Here is a 23,748-nt window from a genome sequence, read left to right on the forward strand (position 1 = left end):
CAATCGATTCATTTGACTACAATATTACAATCAGTTTTCTCGCGAATTTTTTGTTCCAGAAAACAAAAAGAAGTTTTTTCTCAACTAGTAATGCAATTGTCAGGTACTCTATGGCGAAATCCACCGGCGTGGTTCAGTCGGTTAAAGCGCTTGTCTGCTGGTCTGAAGTTGCGCTCGGGTGCTGGTTCGATCCCCGCTTGGGCTGATTACTGGTTGGGTTTTCCCCATCCGTAAGGTGAATGCCAGGTAATCTAAGGCGAATCCTCGGCCTCATCTCGCCAAATATCATCTCGCTATCACCAATCTCATCGACGCTAAATAATAATAATAATAATAATAATAATAATAATAATAATAATAATGATTTATTTAACCTGGCAGAGTTAAGGCCATACGGCCTTCTCTAACACTCAACCAGGAGTAAAAACTGCATTACAAAAACACTATAAATTTACAAAGTACACTACAATTTTACACACAAAACTGAATAAGATAATAATAATAAAATGTAAACAACAAGTAAGAAGAAATCAGACATAATATATAACATAGAGAAAGAAAGAAAAAAACATAATAAAATGGGAACAGCAGGTCAAAAATAAATGAGGCATACAAAGTATAAAAAAATAAGACAATTATTGATAACTAGCCGTACCTGTGCGCTCCGCTGCACCCATTAGAAATAAATATAAAGTAATTACATAATTAAAATAGGAAGTTTGATCCAGGGAACATTCGTGTTTGATAGAAGGATAAATCGTTTAATACGTTACTTAATTTAAATTGCATCCAAATAATTAAAATGCGATCATTTTGGTCCAGAGACACTCATTTGGTGCAATGACAATTCCTTTAACATGTTTCTTAATTATTATTACATGCAACCATAGTTTAATGAAGATTGACATCATTTAGATTTAATGTGTATATTTTATTTTACTTGTTATAGGTTTCCATTGAATTATGGTAATAACTTAATTTTAACCCTTGTTTTCTGCGTATTCAGTAAATGGCGCTTGGCCCACTATGGTTCTGAACCCTTCAAATAACTTAAATTATATTATATAATATTACATATTATATTATATTCTATTATATTATATTATATTATTTTATTTTATTTTATTTTATATCAGAAGTTACTGTAATAACATTATAGCATTATGTCCATCTAGAGAAACTACACTTTCCAATGGTGAAATAATAATTAATTATACAAATCGGTTAATTTAGCTTTCGATATTACTTCATACAAACACAGAAACATTCTCTGTAAGCTATTTTTCATAGCTTTCGATTGTTGCTGTCCAAGGCCCCTTATAGACGAAGTCATTTGTTTTTTAATTCATTAAATGGCCTTAGATGGCAGTTATTTTAATTTTAAAACTCATTTATCTCATTAAATATCAGTCCTATCAAAATTTTTCAAGGAATAAAACTTATCGCAAATTATTTTTAAAGAAACGTTTCTTATGTAACATATTTCACAAAAATCAATAATAAGCGAGATATTTCGATTTATTTAATTCGGGCCCCCTTATAACTCTCCTTTTAAATAATGTATTTTGAATGCCATATAGCCTAAAATCTAAGTTACAACCAACTTAATTTATATTCCAATTTTCATCGAAATCCGTTCAGCCTTTATCGCGTGAAAAAGTAACAAACATACAGACAGACAGACATACAAACAAAAATTTCAAAAAAGCGATTTTCGGTTTCAGGGTGGTTAATTATATATGTTAGGACCAATTATTTTTGGAAAATCGAAAATTACCAGAAAAATTTCGACTACAGATTTATAGTATAGATAACCTAGTAGTTGATACAGCGTCGTTAAATAACCAACTAAAATTTAAAAAAATCTATAGCGAATCCTCGGCTTCACCTCATCTCACCAAATCTTGACTTGTTCCACATCTTAAAGCTTCACCGCTAATGTAAGATCTATGGAATACAATAAATGAAATGTGAATTCAACTCTGCCTCTGTCATGGAAAGGAAAAGAATTACTGCCTGTTTTGAAATACTATTTCGAACTATTATTGGATAGGTTAAGGAAAATCATTGATACATTCAATAAGAATAGTTCACTCAGCTAACAATGAAAGAAAATGTATCTTATGCACAGTAAGTCATACTAAGCAAATAGGCTTACTTTCCTGTTGTTAGTGGCTGGGATTTCCCCTTAAAATGGACGATTGCACAACTACCACGCACTGGATCAATACATTTTCATATTACAGTTCCAGTCGCATTTGTCTTTTGACTCTACTCTTCATACTTATACCTAAAATACAGTCCAACCTGTTTTCCATGATTGTAACAACCAAATTTAATGCATCTTCAGAAGTAATGTGCTAAGAAATGCGTGTTGTGAAGTGTTATTATTGGTCATTTTCTTCATTATTTTTGGCAACTAATTATATTCTGTTCTGAAAGAAAATCTTTCGCACGCTTGCACCATGAAGTTATCTAATAACGAGGTATATTCGAAGAACGTGACTGCTGAGGCATTTCATTGAGGGAGCCTCTTAAAGTAGGAAACATGTTTCACTTAACACCCACGAAGATAGCCTTGAAAACCTGCTCTATCTTGGCACATTTTAACAACAGCTTCACGCGTCTTTAATCAACAGTAATGTTATTTCCCGTACCTAATTAAAGGCTAACAATGTACTACTTACTTCATTTCGTAGTTTAAGTAGGCTAATTAATTTTATATTATAAATCTAAAAGATGATATTGTTTTATGCAGAAGTAGTACAAGTTTTAAAATAAATGACTTGTGGATTATATTATATATTAGTAATAATTCTCCTTACAATGTAATGCTACAGAAACGAAAAATGCAAACTATTCCATTATAGTTATTTCGTGTTATACAAAACATAAAAAACTATATTATAATGTACGTATTTCACTTAACTTTGAAATCACTTATGTTTTCTGTAAGAATCAGTGTATTATTATTATTGTTATCCAAATATTGAAACCCTATTTTACCTTTTTTTTTTTTTTGGTATATTAGGGTTGTAGTTTGTTACATGTGAAATACATTATGTAGTGATAATACACAATTTTAAAGAATTAATAGTAGGTGTGAATCATAGTTACAATATAAATACACTAATTAAGAGACAGTAAACAATACTAAATACGTTATGCAATAATTACTTTCAGTTAAAACAAAATGAAATAAAATTAGAAATTATAATCGAAGGTGTAGAGAAATTGCAAGATTATTACATTAATTTGTGATCTTATACATAATTTTAAGCAATATTAATGAGATAATGCACAGAATTGGCTTAGTTACAAATAAAACACCTATTATATAATTGGTTTGCGATAGTAAAGAAAAAATAAAAACAAAATTACTTATGGTTACAAACTATATACCTGTCATCAAATACTCAACAATAGTAAAATCTATAATACAAACATAGTTATTGTTGTCATTACTATTATTATGTCCCAAAGATAGACACCTTGTTTTACATAGTGCATTAGGATTTTATAACATCATTAATTTATATACAATTAACAGCTACAGTCTTGCGTGGATGTGGTGTATAAACTCTGTGAATTGTTTGTAACAACATTTTTTTCTAAGAAAATGGTAAAGGGGTGTGGAGTAATTTAAATTGCAATCCGAGATATGATATCTTAAAAAGTGTCTTTTCCTTTCGAACACTGGACAGTGAAAAATCAAATGTTCAACAGTCTGATTCTCTTTGCATATGCACAGAGATTCTTCTGCACTTTTGATCCTAAATCTTTCAAAGTAGGAACCGAATTTTCCATGGCCGGTCATAAATTGGGTGTAAAAGAAGTCGGTTGAGAACTGACTGCAACATAGTCTGTCTTGTACATCAGTGTATTAAAATGCAATTTTTATAGTCACTGAGAACTTAAAATGTCTGCAAAGGACATCCATTAAGCCCTTCTGTAGCTGGGAAAACGTTCCTTAAAACAGAATGATACAAAAATTTGTAATAGGCCTATCACTTTTTCAAAACAATTATAAATAGAGTGTAAGATCTGTATTAGTATTCGTTTCAGTTTTCAAATATAGCTGTGTATAAGTAATGTCATTAATTTCAGGGGGTTATTCTTTGAGATATTTCAAACAAAAATGTTAAATACAATTTTGCTCGTTTTTGCTTTCTTTTCGAGATAAAAATTGTTTTATATGAGACATTTCATAGCATGTTTTGGGAAAGACATTGATTTAATTCCCAATATGCTCAGTCAGTTTAAGAGAGCAGTATATTATGGATTGAAAGAATTTTAGTTTTGTTCTTTATATGTGCAGAAATTTTATCTGAACAAATGTAACATTGTAAAATTCATTTGCACAACGAAAAACTACATTTGTTCAGGTCATTTTCTGCAAATTTAAAGGACAAAACTAATTCTTTCAATCATTTATTATCATAATACACTGCTATCTTAAATTGAATGAACATATTGGGAATTAAATTAATGGATTTCCCAAAATATGTTATGAAATATTTCATGTAAAACAATTTTTATCTCGAAAAGGAAACAAAAACGAGCAAAATTGTATTAAACCTTTTTGTTTGAAATATCTCAAACAATAACCCCCTTAAATTAATGCCGTTACTTATAGTTCATCCTATATACGTGGCAGTGTATGATTAAAGGTGTTTTTGGAAGTGAAGGGCATTTTCTGCCCTCTTACAAATTTACCCCAACTAATAATGACTGTCAGTTGCAATAATAAATGTACCTTACTTGCCTTCGTAACAAAAGATTTGTCTGGCTGGTTCACAGTGATATCCTGCGTCGCATTATTGTGGAGCAGGTAGCCAGGATGATGGTACTGCCAAACAAGTTGCCTATCATCCTTAGCGACGAAATTCCAGCAACTATGCTCAAGATGCCTGAGCCAGAGGTAAATACCATTACTTTCTTTTAGCAAGTTCTTTTGAATTGTTCAAATAGCAACATTAAAATAATCAGTATTAAAGTTGTTGGTATCTTTTGAATTCGAACCAAGTTCACTTACATGGAGAATGGCATCTCAGAAATTTAGCTATATTCCGGAATGCAAAGCGATATAACATTCACAGAGATGCAGCGGCGGATTTTCAGGGGAGGCAAGGGAGCCCGTGCCTCCCCTAATATTTTACCAGAACACAATATGGCAGTAATAATTCCAGCTGAATTAAGATCACAGACAAGTTACAGCAAATGACGAACATTTTTCCTTTTGTATTAATTTTAGTATTCACTACGACTAAGATGTAAGTTATGTCAAGTCGACCACATTAAGTTGGTGATGCCCGCTTGCTATACTGTAGATAGTACAAATAATTCATACTGAAAAATAACAGATAGTGCTGTAACCTGTATAGTCGACATCTAGCAGCCTGCAGTGTCTATGCGAGAGAGGGAGAGAGGAGACAGCTACATCACTCTGCTCCCCAGTAACCATGACAACAGCAGTTCAACCAATAAGGTAGCTGGTTAGCAGAGTGTTTAAACTTGACTAAAACGCGCGAAGGGAGCCGATTTGGAGACATCCTACTCACCGCTGACAACTGTACTGCTTAGTCACGGCTGGTTTCGGCTGTATTGGGAAGCTCTCTCTCTTTCTCTCTTCTTGGTTTTAGAAAATTGAGTCACGTGTTGTTAGTTTTCTCTCCCTGAGTAAAAGTTTTCATTTATGTTGTTAGATTTTCTCTTGTTTGCGGGTGTTCCTGTCATTTTATTCTTTTGTGTTACGAGATGTATTTACTTATACAGTATTTTAAATATATCGAGACTTTAGAAACAAATACAGGTTTGTCTCTAGCTTCTTCTAGTAGCAATTGTTCAGTATGTTGTGACCTAATTGATTGGTTTGCAAAGAAAGAGGATCGTCGAGTTTATTTGCTGTAAAATTAGGCTCTGTAATAGTAATGAGTAAGCCCTGGATTCTTAGGTTCGAATCAATTTTGTTGCTACCTCGTTACTCTCGAAATATTGCTTTTCTCTTGTTCGTTTTATGTAGCAAAGAGTAACATTCTTAAATTCAATATGACCTAAAAAGCAGTGGCGGCCGATGAGGCATTCTGGTGGTGGTGCCAAAAACGAAAAAAGGTTGTACGCAAATTACCCTAGTGAAATTGATAATTTCGCATTTCACGTTTGCATTATATTAAATAAAACACATTAATTAAATCAGCTATTTTACCAGGTGTACAGTTAATAATGCATCTAGTAACAGTTACAATAACATTTCCGAAACTAATAACGAAATTTACAGATACAGATAATTAAAACTTTCACAGTATTGTTAGTCAAATATAAATAACTTTTATAACTAGTAAAATTACTGGCAAAAGCACACGAGATAAACAGTAATATAGATAATAAACAAACGCGTTTGCACTTTATTTAATAGGCCGATAAATCCAAGGCAGAGCCTGAATAACACATGTTCATGTCCTGCACAGGTCTCATGTATCATTAACAGAAGCATCAACACTATAGCAACAGTGTAGCGATATTTAGTTGCCGCAAAATAAAACAAATATTACACAACATTAACAAACAGTTTTACATAATATGAAAAAATATTTATCTTTCTAAAAAGAACCATGACTATCTCTGCGTTCAATATAGGGTTAAATGGATAATAATTTACACATTCAAATCCAAGTTATGTGCATTAGTTTTGAATTGGCAACATTACATTAACATTTGGCGCGGAACTTTAACTTGTGTTTCGTACAAGTCTGCGGTAGATGGTTCCCTTCCTAAGGTCTCCAACAATCCTGCCATCTAGCGAAATTTTTGCATTACTGTGCTCTAGCGGGCGGAATATTAACTACTGAGTCAAATTGAATTCGGCTCAAAGTCTGCCATAAGAAACGCATATAAACTAGAATCAGTAGCCTTTTGTACAGTGTTATATGGAGGGAAGCAGTGCCACACAGAAGTGGCTCCAACGTTCGGAAAAACTCTGCAAGAGTGCGTCCGGATCTGTGCGCGCGCTCGTTCAGATGAAATACGAATAAAATGTGTAGAAATAAACTATTACAACTGCTTTCTAGGATATTATTTTCTGTTTCTTTCATTGGTGGTGCCATGGCACACTGGCACTACCCCAAAAGCCGCCCCTGCTAAAAAGACCTAATTCGTAGGTTAGGACTTAGAGTGTCCTAAAGAGAAGCAATCTTTACCAAGCCGTTGTAATACATTAACAATATGCTGTTTATTTTTATCTCTTTTCCCGTAAAATCATATAAATTCCTAAATATAAGATTTAAAATCCTAAAATATAAATTGGAAAACCTAATTTTAGTTTCTTAATATCTATAAATTCTGCGCTTGATAATGAAGTACGTCACAGGCCTTATATTTTTATATTCTCATCAGTCACATCTTGGCCTCCTCAACTTTCAAACCCACTGTCCGCTACTGCAGAGATGTCAAACGATCATAACAAACCAGGCTACATTCTCAATTGAGCGACAATCAGTAGCCAACAAGTTAAACTGGAAAAATTCGCGAGTGAATTTGAGTGAAAAAGAGAAAATTAAAAATGTCGAGGCATAACTTATGCAACACAAATGAGAGCAGGAGTGTAAGCAAATGATATAGCACAACGGTTACTATAACAATCGACATGTTTTCTATCAATGCATATAAGATGGCGACCTGTTGTAAATAAAATTATACTTTACTTCTAAACGTGGGTGTATTTTTCATTCTTATATCTTGCATCGAACATCCCATCCCGAGAGACGTATTCATACATAAAACTTGCAGCTGTATCTTTCAAACAACCTACTACGATTTTTACGCAAAAGTCTTGAGTAATAGAGATAAAAATTATGTATTTAAAGAGAAAAATATTGGGCTAGAAAAATTTCTTACATGAGAACTGTTAAAGAGCTCATGTCAGAACCCTCCCTCGAATTGCTCATCTGATATCCACGGCAAATAAAAAGATATAAAAAAAATTATCTGTTCATATTAACTGTAAGGGTCTATAAAGTTACTTGTAATACTGTATTAAAAAAAAAAAAAGACAGCGTGTAATCTGAGAGCATAGTTATGATGCCATCCTGCGTGAATGAATGCAAGATGACCTTGTGCACTCAACACACTTCACAAGCTGAGTGAAAATATCTACTGATGAGTGGGAAGTATTTAATTTTTGGTAATATTTTGTTCAAGCTCTAATTTCGCAATCTTTTAGTTCAGTGTGGTGAGAATTAGTTCGTCCACCTGCCAGGGTTGGCAAAAACACGGATTTTTTCAAAAACCATCTGCCCACTGGAGTTTTTCGGTTTTTTCGGGTGTTTTCGGGTTTCAGAAAATATTATCATTATTTTACATTTATCCGTGTAAAAATGTTAGTAAAAATTAATTTTAGTTATATATATATATATATATATATATATATATATATATGGTGAATTATTTTAACACTTTTAAATTTTATAGGCCTTCACAAACCCAAAGTACGTTCAACTTTAACAAACCATATTTTACAGTAACGGGATTCCACTGAGAACTGAATCAGGAACTTCCTTCAAGGGGATTCCCTCATTCAATTTTCTCCAGGGGCACCCACCCACCTATTACTGCCTCTGTGTGGTGGGAATAAAAGCATTCTTGTCAGTTATATGAGAAAGTGAATTTTCCACAGGTAGGGAGAAAACCTCTTTGTAGAAAGTGGACAAAGTGACAAATGGTTATTATTTTGTTTGTTTCAATCGCGTATAATATGTGTAAGAAGAAAATCAGCAACATTTAATAATTATTCTTCTCTTAATATTCTTGGTCCCATTGCAAATATCGTATTTGCTCGAATACCCCGCGCACTTTTTTTCCAAAATATACAAGTAAAACTTATGGATGTGCGGCTTATTCGAAATGAAGTTGGCAGCATTGCCCGATTTTCCTCCTGTGCAACTTCTAAGGTACGGTAGTAGTGCATGTCATTATCGTCCTGTGCAGGTATTTCAATTGTAAACACTGTTAACCTGTGTTTGGATTAGCAGTACATGTGTCAGAATCGAGTTTCTGGTGTTATAGGCCCACCAACTTCTTATTACCGATTAGAGATGAGGTTGCTGCTATCGCTACAAACAGGAAACATGCAACGAGCTCAGTAGTTCGGACTCCTGCTGTCAGTAATCTGAACTTAGCAGGCCTTGACAAGTGTATAGTTTGTGCGTCTTATATTTTCAATTTTGAAGATGAGTACCTTATCATTAAAGGTATGAGATTGTTATCCTTTATTTTCAGCAAAAAATTTAAAATTATCAATAATGCAGAGCAACATGGAAATCATGCTACAGCCCGTAAATTTGATGTAACTGAAAGTTTCTTCAGAGGCTGGAGGATCCTGTTCCAGGATAAAATTTATTGTTAACTGAACTACATTTATGTTTAATTGTTTTTAATATTTCGTGAATAGACTAGGCTACATTTGTTGAAAGTTTTATTTTTGTAATTTTTGTTTGTTTTCTTTTTCTTTCTTTTTTTCTTTTCAAAAGTGGGGTGCGTGGTTTATTCGAGGGCGCGGAGTATTCGAGAAAATACGATAATAATGCACAGTCATGTAGATGTATTTGGTTTTTTAACTTTATTTTTTAATTTAAATTGCGAAGCTTGCATAAACTGTACACAATAAAGCTATAATTTTTATAAAGAGCGTGTTTGAAATAGGTATCAGGTAGTGTTCCTTGTATCTGCAAAGATTTGTTTAATTTAGGAAAATTCACAATAGAAATGACATGTTTTTATGTTTCATCCCTTGTCTCAGGTGGCACTAAATTAATTTGTCTTTCACTAGAAATTTGTATTCATATGTATTGGTCAGTTTTTTAATGTTACCGGTAGTGAATTTGTTTATTCTAAATCAAATCCAATAAGAAAATTAAATATAGATAACGATTTAAAAAAGTGCAACTGTATCTTGTTTGATAGGGAGTATTACGTGTCCATGTTGTGGAAGCAAAACAGCTGATGAAGATGGATATTGGAGTTCTTGGCAAGGGCAAGTCAGACCCTTACGCTATCATCACGGTAGGGGCCCAAGAGTTCCGCACTCAGACAATTGACAACACTGTAAATCCAAAATGGGACTACTGGTGTGAGGTAAGTAAATTTTTGTTCATAATGAACACCAGATTTAATTAAATCTTTCCCTTTCAGTAGCACTGTAGAAACCAAGAAGAGGATCCATAACTCTAGAACTTTCTTCTAGAATATAAGTTGTGTTAGCTATTTTTCTTGTAAATTTAGAACTCCTGCATCATCATATGTGAAAGATAGTGTGTAGCTGTGGTAAGTACAGGTTATGTACCAGTGCCAAAAATGAAGAGCAATAAATTTAGGCAAAGTTTTAAACTTAGAATGGAAGGTCCCGAACAGTAAACTTGAAACCAAATTTTATGGTTAAGAGAATAGATTCAAATAAACCTTAATTTGTGGGGTTATAGAGTCAGTCCATATATATTAAAAAACTGATCTTTAAGTTTCTTGACTATACATCAGTTTTAGCTTGTAAAGTTAGTCTGTATGTGTGTCAGATTGTTCAAAACGTTTGTGACTCTGTAAAAAAAATATCAAAATATAATTAATTCGATACATCAAAATGGGTAAATGGATTAAGAAATGTAAATATAAAGGCAGTAAACAAATTATTGAACAGTTCAAAACAATTACACTTAAAGATAAGAAAGTAAGTAAGTGAACATACGGAGTTTCGATTCCAAGATGTCATGCATTAGAACTGAGCTATTTGATTATGCCTGCTGGTGGAGTATTAACTGCTGATGCATATTCAAGTGCTCAACAATTGTACCAATTTTTTTAATGGCTGACCATCTACTCATATAACCTGTAACTGTATTCGAATCTACTCTCCATAACCTGCATATTCAATTCGCGTCCGTTTATTAGTATTTTTCAATCATCATTCTACATACGTATATAAAATATTGATTATTATAATAATTAAATCAAACTTGTATACTTTTTCTTAAAAATACGAGCTTTTTCTCATTTTCTTATCTCTATTTGATATTACTACGTCAAATACAGACTTTCATTAAGAAATTAATTGAACGTGAACAATATCAGAGTCTTAAGGGGCGAGGATGGTATTTTTTTGGTAAAAAAAAAAAGAAAATTAAAAAAAAAAAATTCTTTAAAATACTCTGTGATATGTGTGGAATGCATAGCCTAACATTTTGTGGGTATTTGTGCTCTTATCGGATGTTGAGTCGCCATTTTTAAACTTCCTACGGTATGGATTTTTAAATCACTCGCCCACTTTTATTGTTGTTTCCGGTAAATTAAATTTTCAAAAAAAGATTTTTTCTTTAAAATACTCTTTGATATGTGCGGAATGCATTGCATAACATTTTGTGGGTATTTGTGCCCTTATTGGATGTTGAGACGTCATTTTTAAACTTCCTGCGCTAAGGATTTTTAAATCACACGCCCGCTTTTATCGGTTTCCAATAACTTCATTTTTTTTTGCTACATTGCCAGACAAAAATGGATGTAATTTCTGAACTATTAAAGATACATGCATGGAATTTAGAACACACATTATTTAGACTATTAGGAAACTTTTCTCTGTAACAGAATTTTGTTAATCGATTTCATTTTAAAAAATACGTCCGTTTGTTTGCAAGAAAGGAAATCAGAAAATTGTTATTCAATTTTAATTATTTATTTTACAAACGTAGGGACTAATATCAAAATTCTGTTACAGACAGTTTGTATAACATGCTTTTGCAAATACATTGCAAAAAACTGTTTGAATATATATTTAAAAACGGTTTAGATATATCGGTTTTAGTAAAATTCTGCATTGGGTATATTTTTTTTTCAAATTTGGGCCCCCAAATATTTTTTTTTTTCCAAATATTTTTATTTGGTTGAGCTGCCACAGCTATGAGCTCTCTACATACAAAAAATTAATATTTTACACCAAATAGGAAAAATGTTAAAAAAAATACCATCCTCTCCCCTTAAATGAGTTAAAAATATAAATTTTATTAACAAGAAGCATAATGAATTGCATCTCTTTTTAACGATTAGAATATGAATTATAATATTAATACTGGAAAAAAATTGATTAGGAAATGTTTAGAAGAAATTTGTTAAAAGAAGAAGCTAATTTCTTTTAAAAATGAACACCTTACTGCTCTACAGAATTTCTAAGAGAAACATGGTTCATAATTCAATATACTACCTATCACACTCAATGTGTCCTTTCCCTTCTATTTGCTTTTCATAGGTACTGAAGTTCATATAATCATAAATTAAAATTAGATGTAACACTCTGAATGTAATAATTAAAAATGTGTGTTAGTTTAGTTACAGTAGAACTTTGATTATTGTCATCTTCAACCATCGTTATTTCTACTAACAATCATCCAGTATTCATTATAATTAAATTCGAATAACATAATATTTTACCGTATTAACTGTCATATTTGCCTGATCATGTAGACCTATGCGTAAATTCCTGCTAGATGAATTCACACTCAGATGGTGTCTAATGTCATTAGATATCTGATTATTTTACAAGTCACATGATCTAGCCCGCACTTTCGGAAATCACAGCTATATTTGAAAACTGAAACAAATACTAATACACATCCTATACTCGAAAACGTGATGCCAATATTAAACATTTTTGTATCCTTCTGTTTCAAGAAACATTTTCTCAGTTACAGAAGAACTTAATGGATATCGCTATTTATTTAATAAACTCAAAGGCTGCATTCACAGAATAAATTATGAGGATGACTACGCCCCTGTTAACGACTGTGGAAAACTGGTTCAGAAGTTCAAGTTTTTAGTTAGATCTAATTGCCACCAGTGTGGCATCTGTTATTGAACAAAGTTTTCCTAAATGTTTTTATTATTATCATTTCGATTAATCATGGTTGTGGTTAATAAACTGACAATAATTGAAGTTCTACTCTACTTCACTTTTTAATGTTTGATTTACGACTTCTTAAATTTTGATTCCTACATAACTTATGCTGTTAGTGGAGGATATTTTGCGTTACTTGCGTTTAAACAAAACATTCGGTTAAATACTGACGCATTTATTTCAGTGCAAAATATGACACGCAAAAAGTCTCAAAACGATTTCTTTATAAGTCACTCATGAGTTCAAATAAATTAGCATGTTCTGACTCACGGCACTTAAAGGCAATAATGACAGAATTATGAGCCAACGTATATATCAGATCTCAATTCGTGTGTGAATGAAATACATTTAGTGACATGTATGATAATCACTTTCCACAGATTGTAAAACTAGTTGTTTGAAGAACAGAATAGGTTAATTCAGTTGTTTTTCCCTTCTCACATTCCCAACAACCTTACTCATCGTCTCTTATAGTGTACTGTACAGCACCGCATTGGTAGTTGTGATGCAACACATTTAACCTTGAAGCAGTTACAAACCACTGAAAGAGAAAGTTGTGGAACAGGTCAGCAAAATAATGAAGACCACGGATGCAATGTGGTAGGAGTCATTGCACGTTAAGGAGGATATGATTAGTATTAAAAAAATCACGTAGACCTACTTATCATATTAGCCTATATTGAACACGAAGGAAAAATTAGTACCGGTACTAATAATAATAATAATAATAATAATAATAATAATAATAATAATAAAACAACGTTTTAAAATAAATTATAATATAAAAATGTAAGTATTGAAATTCAGCAAATGTATGACATGGAATATTTTGTGATAAAAGTAAACATTGGGACTGAAAGAATTGTAATGAAAAAATTGAAAAAAAAAAATATATATATATATATATATATATATATATATTTTTAACCAATATTAGAGAAATATTATTTAGTGCTACACTCTGATAACGAGTTCTGAGTGATATACACTACTGTTCAAGAAGATAAGAACAGGAAAAATGATTCTGTGATTATCAGTAATGACAATGATATAATCTGTATAAAAATTAAATGTCGTAACAAATGTTTTATCTATCTGAAGTGCTAAAAGCAATTGAATTGCAGACGCCACATTACAAGGAAATTCCGGAGTTACAGAACAATAGACAATAGATCACATAACAACTGTGCTGTACGAATTTGTTCGACACAGATTATGTGCATGACACACTTCAACTAGAAATATCGTTAGGAATAAATTCAAAAAGGCTTTATTATGATGTGCCAATTTTTACAGACGAAACTTTTTCAGTAAATAACCCGGACATTATCCTAAACATCCTATGAATTATCCTAAACTTACTTACTTACTTATGGCTTTTAAGGAACCCGGAGGTTCATTGCCGTCCTCACATAAGCCCACAGTCCCTACCATCATATCTCACCTCCCTCAAATCCATTTTAATATTATCCTCCCATCTACGTCTCGGCTTCCCCAAAGGTCTTATTCCCTCCGGCTTTCCAACTAACAGCTTGCAGTGAGATATGGGTTGTAGGTGGATATTGAAACATCTCCCAGCGCCTCCTGCAGAAGATCTGTTGTGCGCCAAGCAGTTATGTGGCCAAGCGATTACTATCGTTTCTTACACCTCAAGAAATTCCTGTCCGATTAGCATTTTCACAGTGACAGAGAGGTGCAGATGGTTGTCACACACTGGTTCAGATTCCAGGCGGTAGACTTCTACAATACAGGGATACAAAAGTTTATCCCACGGTATGACAAATGTCTCAATTCCGGTGTGGAATATGTTGAAAAATAGCTCAACAATTGCTGTATCTGTTTCAATAAATCTTTTCACGAAATTGTGTTTTCTTTCTCTAAACGGCCCAAGGGAAACTTACTTTTTGGGCGCGTCTCGTATTTTGATATTAGATTTCTTTTTTGACAATACTTCATACTTGTTATTTGCACTTACTAAATGTATACATAAGAACATTTGGGATCTGATAAAATACTTCAATTTCGTATCTTTTCGATAGATTTAATAATATCTAAGGCTCAGAATTACTGGATAAATAGTGACAGGTTTGTGGAATTATCGTCTCATGTACAGTATTACTTTGAAGAATTACATTTACTTTTGCTTCACTGTGAAATGGTTATATTTGACAGCAATCTAAATACTTTTAAATTTTACTTTTATTCCATTTTATTAGAAGACAGTTGCTTTTGTTGAATTTCATAAATTTAGTGTCATATTTAATTATTCAGTATTTCAAAACCAGTACCAAAAATGTTTGCCTTCTCCTCCGTCCTTTAACATCTATAATCCACTACCTTAAGAAAAGCTGCTGAGTGAACTATTAATGTTTGTAGTTGAAACAATTGTAGCCCTAGAAGTACGTAGGATATTTAACCAACAGAATGACTTTTGAAATAAGTGATGGCATTCACTGTAGATTTAATTACACAAGAAGCAACAAGCACAAAATTATTGTAGAACTTACCGACAGAAGTCGTAACTAAATTTTGAATTGATTTCAAATTGATCATTATTTAAGTAAGACGTTAGTGTATACATATTTCTGTAATCATAATACAAGTTTTGTAAAGTAATTTATTGAAAAAAATCTGCTTTCCCCAATAGTAACAATACCTGCATTTAATTTAGAATATTATACTGTATACTACCTGTTAGGTAAATTTCATTATGTTAGGTAAAGTTCTTTTTTTTTTATTTATTTTTTTTTTATCGGAGCTTCCTCAAATTAGAGGCTGCCATTAGACAAAGCATACAAAACAATACAAGAACAAATAGATGATGAGAGCTAAAAGAGTAAGGAAAAAGGCAAACAAATACACAAACAAACAATGGCAGTTCACAGAAGAAAAAAAAATTTCAAGTAAAGAATCAATGAAAGCTAAGAAGGAAAAAGAAAAATGATAATGATGCGTCACTTTTTTTCCATACACTGAATTAGAGTCCATATAGGTGGTTCCATAAAAGTTTGACTGACTCTCTAATTATATTATTGTTAATATCATCTTTTCATTATGTATTTTCATATTGGTAACGTTGAATTTATGTATTTCTATATTGGCAACATTTGTTAATAAACACGAGAAAATGGCTGACAACCTACCCACTCTTTCTTCACTACCCTTATTTTATTATAACTTAATAATAATTGCTTATTAGAGTCTCATTGAAAAATCACAATACACCCGTTGGTATACATCTTGTGTCTCATAGAGCATATCAGATTTCTGTACCATAATGAATGGATTTTATAAATTGGAAATGTTAGATAACATTACACAATATTTTGAAATCAAACACATGCTTTAGAATGATACACATTGAGAATTTAAATGTGTATAATTATTCAAAAATATACACACCATATTTCACTACGAAACATTATTTATTTTTCTTTCTCAGCAACCGAGAATTTTTAGTTCATTGTGAACTTCTAGGACATAATTTAATAACGTTTCTTCATTATTTTATCTTCATATCTTATTGGTGTATCAATATTTGAGCAGTTAAAAAATGGTACGTCGCATTTTTGAGGAACATCAGTGTGGTAACTTCATCAAAAAAATCAAAATTATAATACAAGAATTTCAGTATTGTTACCCGTAACTTAAAAAAAAAAAAAGTCTTACAGATGAAACAGATTTCTAATCATTCAGTAGAAATTTATGTGACTCTTGTACGTTCTGCCTCCAACAAATAGGATTAGAACCGTGTATTTTTATTATAAAACTGGAATTTTTTATGGCTGTAAGACAAGGACATAATATATATTATGAGAAATATTCCATAAGCAAGATACCGGTACATTAGTGCTGCTACTCAGATTCACTCAACTTCAAGAAAGTGATTACTGGTATTTGCTTATGTTAAACCAAAATGAAGCTGATTGAAATCCATCCAGTACAGAGGTGCGTGCAATGATTTGGCTTTTGCATGTCAAACACATGAGAAGAAATTCTTGAAGAACTACAAACATACATTGCAAAATTTGCAAGGAGCTATTTCTTGAAAAGTTGTTAGAATGCTTTATCATTGTCTGAAAATTTGCACGTTAATGCAGCTTTAATAGCACGTGAAACCATTGCGAACGTGAGATGGCTATATCTCGAGCACAGTACTCACAGCCCTAACCTGCAATCCTCATAGTTTCATTTGTTTGGGAAAATAAAAGAACACCTGTCGGAAAAACGTTTTGTTTTTCCTTGTTATGTCAGAAGTTAAACAAGAAATTATCTTATTAAATTGAAAGTCAACTTTTACGCAAAAGGATTTGAAATAAGTTTAGAAATGAGACAAAGGCCTGGATCTATTTGGAAACAAGTAAGAAATAAATTTAATTTCGTATATGTGTTCATTAAAATAAAGTCAAAATATTCAAATTTGTTAAGTGCTTCTTGCTTTTTGAACTTGCCTCATATTTACTTATCCTGTTTAATATTATTTGAGTAGCGGTATTTCAGTAATTGAACCATTGAGAGCAGAAGTGATGCAAGTCAAAAATGGGTAATGAGGGTTAAAGTAAACATTCTGTAAAATACAGCGCAAAGTAGCAATTAATATTCAATTTATGTAAACTATTAGTAGTTAGTAGATAGCACGAAGGACATATTAATTACTACTTTGCGCTGTATTTTACAGAACTTTTACTTTAAACCTCATTACTCAGTTCTGACTTACACCACTTCTGCTCTCAACGGTTCAATTATCGACTTAGGAAAGTATTTTTCAAACGTAACATTGCTTTTTAATAAGGGCATTTATGAATGTAAAAACTTCCACAAACCTATGAATGCACTATCACGTATCTCAAGTCATACTGGTTTTTGTTGCATTATATAGAACTTGCACTAATACCTATTAGTATACCCAGTTACCCTCAAAACTGCACTGTCCAGCTTTTAATTATTTTAGCATTTGGAGCTTCGCTGAAAGGAAAAGAAAAAGTTTACAAAACCCTTATTACATCACTGCATTTTGACTCTGCAACTTTGAAATGAGGTTCACCTTAGATCAACGAACTTTCATAAATATTTAAAATTTGTTTTTGTGTTATTTGTATCCATATTATGCACGGAGTTTCTTCACTAGATACATTTTAATAGTTATGATACTGGAAAGAACAGTATCAGTTTCGTCTAAGGGAGCTTGCTAACGTTTTGAGTTACCATACAGAAAACTGATTTTTCATGTGTTCTATTTCAGAAACTCCCTGTATAACATAGGAGCTTTTAAAATTACAGAAGTGTATCAACACTAATAACTTATATTTTCAAGGTGAATTTCATTTTTTTGTATTACACTGCAGAATATTTCATGCCTCTTAGGACACATATCGATATTTTGTATTGGTAACAATTTTAATTTTTGTTATGGTGATTATTTCCTTGCTAGCATGGGAAGCTACTGTAGGTAGTTGGTATTGGTAAGAAATTTATACCCTTATACAGGACTTAAAGCAAGAACATTGTCATAAATATTGAAGTTTTCTCGTTTTTTTTATACTTATGCTACCAGATCTCTAACAAATTAAACAATTTACTGATCTTTCTTATTGCAGTGTTTAGAGGTCATGATCTTTCTTTGGAAAAATTATAATAGTCTTTATTCCTTTGTTCGTATTTGCCGTAAAAAAATAATTTCAAGTCCTAGTCTCCTCATCAATGAAGAAAGTTATATATTCTGTAGCATACTTATGTTGTGATAAAATTTCCCCTCTATATTGTTTTATAAATTTTGAAATCTGCTTCAGCATACTTGTATGCAAGCATCATTTGTCTTAAAAATTTATGTGATCAACTTACTAAATTCAGATTTAATTTAAATTTACAGTAGACCTATGTCATTGGTATAATAACAGACGTTGTTTATAAATAATCATTAAATAAAAATATGGCTAAAAAGTTTTAATTGCAGTGATATAAAGGGAAATATATAAATTAATATTATCTTTTGATTTTGTGTATATAGCTACATGCCTTAAGCCCTGTGCATGTATTATTTGAAATAGATTCTTTTTGGTTTATTTTTATTTTGTAACTTTGTGAGATAACTACATGGTTATTAATTATAAAGGTTATTTCTTTGCATGAGTATCTCATATCTATGCATAGTGTGGTTGGATTGAATACATCTGGTTGGTGTTTGCTGTTTCCCTTTCCCAGTAGTTTACACATTTCCTTTCAAAGTCAAGAATGAGGAAGGAGTTTCAATTCTACTTAATTTAATCTCAGAAACTTGGTAGTGCAAATCTATTAAAATCTATATGCAAAATATCTGTCTGTAACTTTCCTCCAATACAGACCAAAGTTATATTTTATATTATTTATTATATGAAGTCAGTTATCTAATCGTTCTGATTATGAAATTAGCAAATGTAACATTCTTGTCAGTTACGAGTAAATATGAGTTTTTCATTTCATAAATCATATACGCACAATATGCACACACGCACACTCATACACATATAGGACCTATACATTTTCTATTTCAAATGTTTTATGCATACTTTCCATCCTGGTTTCTCATGTTCATATCATGGAATGTTTACGTAAATTTTGTGGTATACAATTAATATAGCATTGAGACAGATTTTATAAGCGGACTTCTGCTTCCCTGTCAATATTACACGAAATTATTCCTCTTTTTTTTTTTTTTCTTCCTTCGTGATCACAATCATCTCATCACTACTGTCACAGGCATCATCACTACTAACATTCATTATAACATTACCACCAGTGGCGTAGCGTCAATGTAAGCTAAAAAGCTCAGCTTCCCCAATTAGTAATAATTTCATAATAAACCTGCAGTTTATGGACAAAATTATTTATTAATTTTAATAGAATTTATATTTACGCGTTAAATATTGTGATGCGGCAGCTCAGGATGATTTGTGATGCAGCAGTAAACAAGAAGCCTGCACACACCAGCTTCCAAGCAGACTGGTTTCTTCTGTGTAATCCACCCCGCAGATTTTCCATCCCATTCTAACTAAACTATCCTAGTCGCAAGGCTCGCAAGAAGCTAGCTTTAACACTTAAAATAAGTAGTTTCCGAGTTATCCCTTTTCGTCAGTTGTGTTCAGTTGAAGTGTTAGTGTGCATTGTGGCTGATATAATAAATAATGAGCAAAATAACAGTTCCTGACACTAATTTACTTGAATTTTTTTAGGACAATTGTATTATCAAGACTGACTTACGAACAAAAGTGTGATTTAAAAAATAAATGACCGACTCCCTTGCTGTCAATGAAGGACACAACCAAAAGACAGACGCATACTTACGTAGGTAATGATACAAATATTGTGATTTCTCTAAGTATGACAGGGAGTGAGCTAATGTTATACTTTTACGTGTCTGTTTGTTAAGAGATATGTGTAAACCGTGAAATCATATTTTACTACGTATCATTTGAGGTCATGCCTTATTGGTGTTACTTACGATGTTCCAACCAATCTTCGACTACTGACTTGAAATTGACTACTATTTATTTTAAGACTGTATTTTTGTAATACGTTTTCTCATATTGCATGAAAGACAACTTGAGTTAGCTTCCCCTGCTCAAAATTTCATGCTACGCCACTGATTACCACTAATGTCACTGTCATCACTCATCACCATTGTTACTGTGGCCATCACTCTTATTGCCCCATCACAGTCCATTCAGCAACAGAGCAATAGATGGGATAAACCCAGTTCAGTCTTTGGTCTGACGTAAGTATCAATTATTTAAATCAAATTGTATTTGATCTCTCTCTGTCCCAGGGGTGTGCTGGAGAGTGCTCGCAAGGGCTCACGTGAGCCCTTTGTTAAATATTTATATTTGTTCCGAATCCTTTGATAAAATAGATCACTAGGAAAAATTAATAAAATAAAAGCACTTTTTAATTTAACCATCTCATATTCTACAGTCTCTAAAGCAGTGGTTCCCAAACTTTTTGAAGGCACAACCCACTTTTGGGCGAGACTAAGGTTTGCAGTTCTTGACTATATCCAAAAATACAAATCCTTGCAAAATCGTGAAAAATTATAATTTTATTCAAAACTGTGGATGCCATCCGAAATACTATTTAAACAACAGGTTTTTTAATATTTTCCGCAAGAAACAAAAAACAATTACGACAGTCACAGGATACTGAATCCGTTGGGTTAAACTGGCTGAAATAAATTCATTGACATGTACCTACTGATGAAATGTTGAAACTATACCTTTTTTTGCAGAGCATTGACCAGTTGTGTATCAAAAGAATACCTCGAGCTTGCAAAAGGAGCTCTTAAATTTTTTATAACATTTTTAACCTCGTATTCATGCAAATTAAGTTTTTTTCGTTTATGATTAGGGATTACCATTAAAAAAACGAGAAATTTAGAACTTGAAAATTATATCACTGTGTATATATCGAATACTTAGTCCAGATTTGACAGACTGCAGTCTGAAAAACAGGCACACTTAAGAATACCTCAAGCTTGCAAAAGGAGCTCTTAAATTTTTTATAACATTTGCAACCTGGTATTCATGCAAATTATTTTTTTTCGTGTATGATTAGGGATTACCATTAAAAAAGCGAGAAATTTAGAACTTGAAAATGATATCACTGTGTATACCGTATATCAAATACTTAGTCCAGATTTGACAGACTGCAGTCTGAAAAACAGGCACACTTAAGAATAACTCGAGCTTGCAAAAGAAGCTCTTAAATTTTTTATAACATTTGCAACCTCATATTCATGCAAATTAAGTTTTTTTTCGTCTATGATTAGGGATTACCATAAAAAAACGAGAAATCTCGAACTTGAAAATAATATTACTGTGTGTATATCGAAGACTTAATCTAGATTTGAGAGGCTGCAGTCTGAAAAACAGGCACACTTAAGAATAACTCGAGCTTGCAAAAGAAGCTCTTAAATTTTTTATAATATTTGCAACCTCATATTCATGCAAATTATTTTTTTTCGTGTATGACTAGGGATTACCATTAAAAAAACGAGAAATTTAGAACTTGAAAATGATATCACTGTGTACCGATATATATCGAATACTTAGTCCAGATTTGACAGACTGCACTCTGAAAAACTGGCACACTTAAGAATACCTCGAGCATGCAAAAGGAGCTCTTAAATTTTTTATAACATTTGCAACCTCATATTTATGCAAATTAAGTTTTTTCGTCTATGATTAGGGACTACCATAAAAAAACGAGAAATCTCGAACTTGAAAATAATATTACTGTGTGTATATCGAATACTTAGTCCAGTTTTTTGAGAGGCTGCAGTCTGAAAAAAAGGCACAATTAAAAATACCTCGAAATTGCAAAAGGAGCTCTTAAATTTTTATAATATTTGCAACCTCGTACTCATGCAAATTAAGTTCTTTTCGTCTATGATTAGGGATTACCACAAAAAAACGAGAAATCTCGAACTTGAAAATGATATCACTGTGTGTATATCGAATACTTAGTCCAGATTTGAGAGGTTGAATTCTGAAAAACAGGCACACTTCTGAATTAATTATTTTTCACTTTATAACCTCTGAAATATTTTTTTGATTTTTATGTTCAATGTTATTTATGTTTCTCAATGCAAAAGAAATGTGTGTTAATAAAAGGTTTTTGTTTTATTTTGTAAATCATCTTGCAACCTCCCTCAGATCTTTACACGACCTCCCACTTTGGGACCACTGCTCTAAAGCAATCGATTGAAAATAGGGATTCAGCCGCTTTTGCACTTCTTATTGTAAATTTTCTATAATAATTGATTTCCGAGATTTCGTGGAGGAAATCTTAATATGTAACAATATTGTCCATTTGCCCATTAACTATAGCAAAGGCCAAAATAATCGCGAATTCTATCACCATTAGCAGCGTGGAAACTAAGGTGACCATACATACATTTTACCAGTACAGTACTGGTTTTTGGAACATTGTCTTGGTTAGTTGTGAGATGTAACCAATACAGTTTTGTTTTCAAAGAACAAGTGGTAGAATTTTATGACACATGTATTTAATATCTAGAGGAACGGAAGGATCTAAATAAGCACACCGAACAATTCAATTTTGTTCTGTTGACATTAAAACCACCCATGACAACATTCAAGTTTGCAGTGATTATATTCTTCAGCATTTTTCCAAATTAATAGAAGACGAACTGTTTGATGAAACCTGCACTACACAACAGATGAAAAAATTACTCTCTGGAGACAAAATTCTGTACCAGTATCGGACAGATGGATTGAAATATTCAAAGCTTTCCTTGGAAATGACGTTTCCTACAAAAATATTGACAAATTGGTAGAATATTGTCTTCGTTTACCAGCCGAATGTGAGTTTTCTTTTATGAATAATAAATGTGGTCCAGTGATAAAACTAAATTACAATGTTGAAACTTTGAAATGTATGCTAATTATTAAATATAATTTTAACTAATCTTTTATGGAATATTATAAGAGCATGCAGGAAAACGAAAAAAAAAAAAAAAAATATATATATATATATAAGAAGCAAAATTAGGAATAAAGATCGTAGAATGAGTACTTTTGCAGCTTTTCCGTTAAAAACCATGTGTTTTACTGCTATAGCTACGTACTTGTTTTTTTTATTTTGAATGTCCTGGTTTTTGAATTTGGAAAAAATGGTCACCTTAGCAGAAGCTGGAAGAAGCTTTAGTGTAATCAATGGCATTACCATTTGTGAATGGAATGAATGAACTTGCAGTCTCCCACTTGTCCAGTTTAGTCACTATTAATATTATTGGCAAACCTATGAAAGAATTGGGCGTGGTCCCATTT

At 32.0% G+C, this 23,748-nt stretch overlaps 1 protein-coding gene across 4 annotated transcripts in view; it reads left to right on the plus strand.

Annotated features, from left to right (window-relative positions):
- Positions 1–23,748, plus strand: part of Esyt2 (extended synaptotagmin-like protein 2) — a 122,049-nt gene that overhangs the window by 46,183 nt on the left and 52,118 nt on the right. For all 4 annotated transcript variants that reach the window (XM_069846857.1, XM_069846856.1, XM_069846858.1 and 1 more), the window contains exons 7-8: positions 4,801–4,921; positions 9,958–10,128. In XM_069846857.1, coding sequence (XP_069702958.1) covers positions 4,801–4,921; positions 9,958–10,128 — 292 coding nt within the window. The remainder of the gene's footprint in view (positions 1–4,800; positions 4,922–9,957; positions 10,129–23,748) is intronic.

This window comes from Periplaneta americana, chromosome 15 (genome assembly GCF_040183065.1).
Source record: "Periplaneta americana isolate PAMFEO1 chromosome 15, P.americana_PAMFEO1_priV1, whole genome shotgun sequence".
Taxonomy (NCBI): domain Eukaryota; kingdom Metazoa; phylum Arthropoda; class Insecta; order Blattodea; family Blattidae; genus Periplaneta; species Periplaneta americana.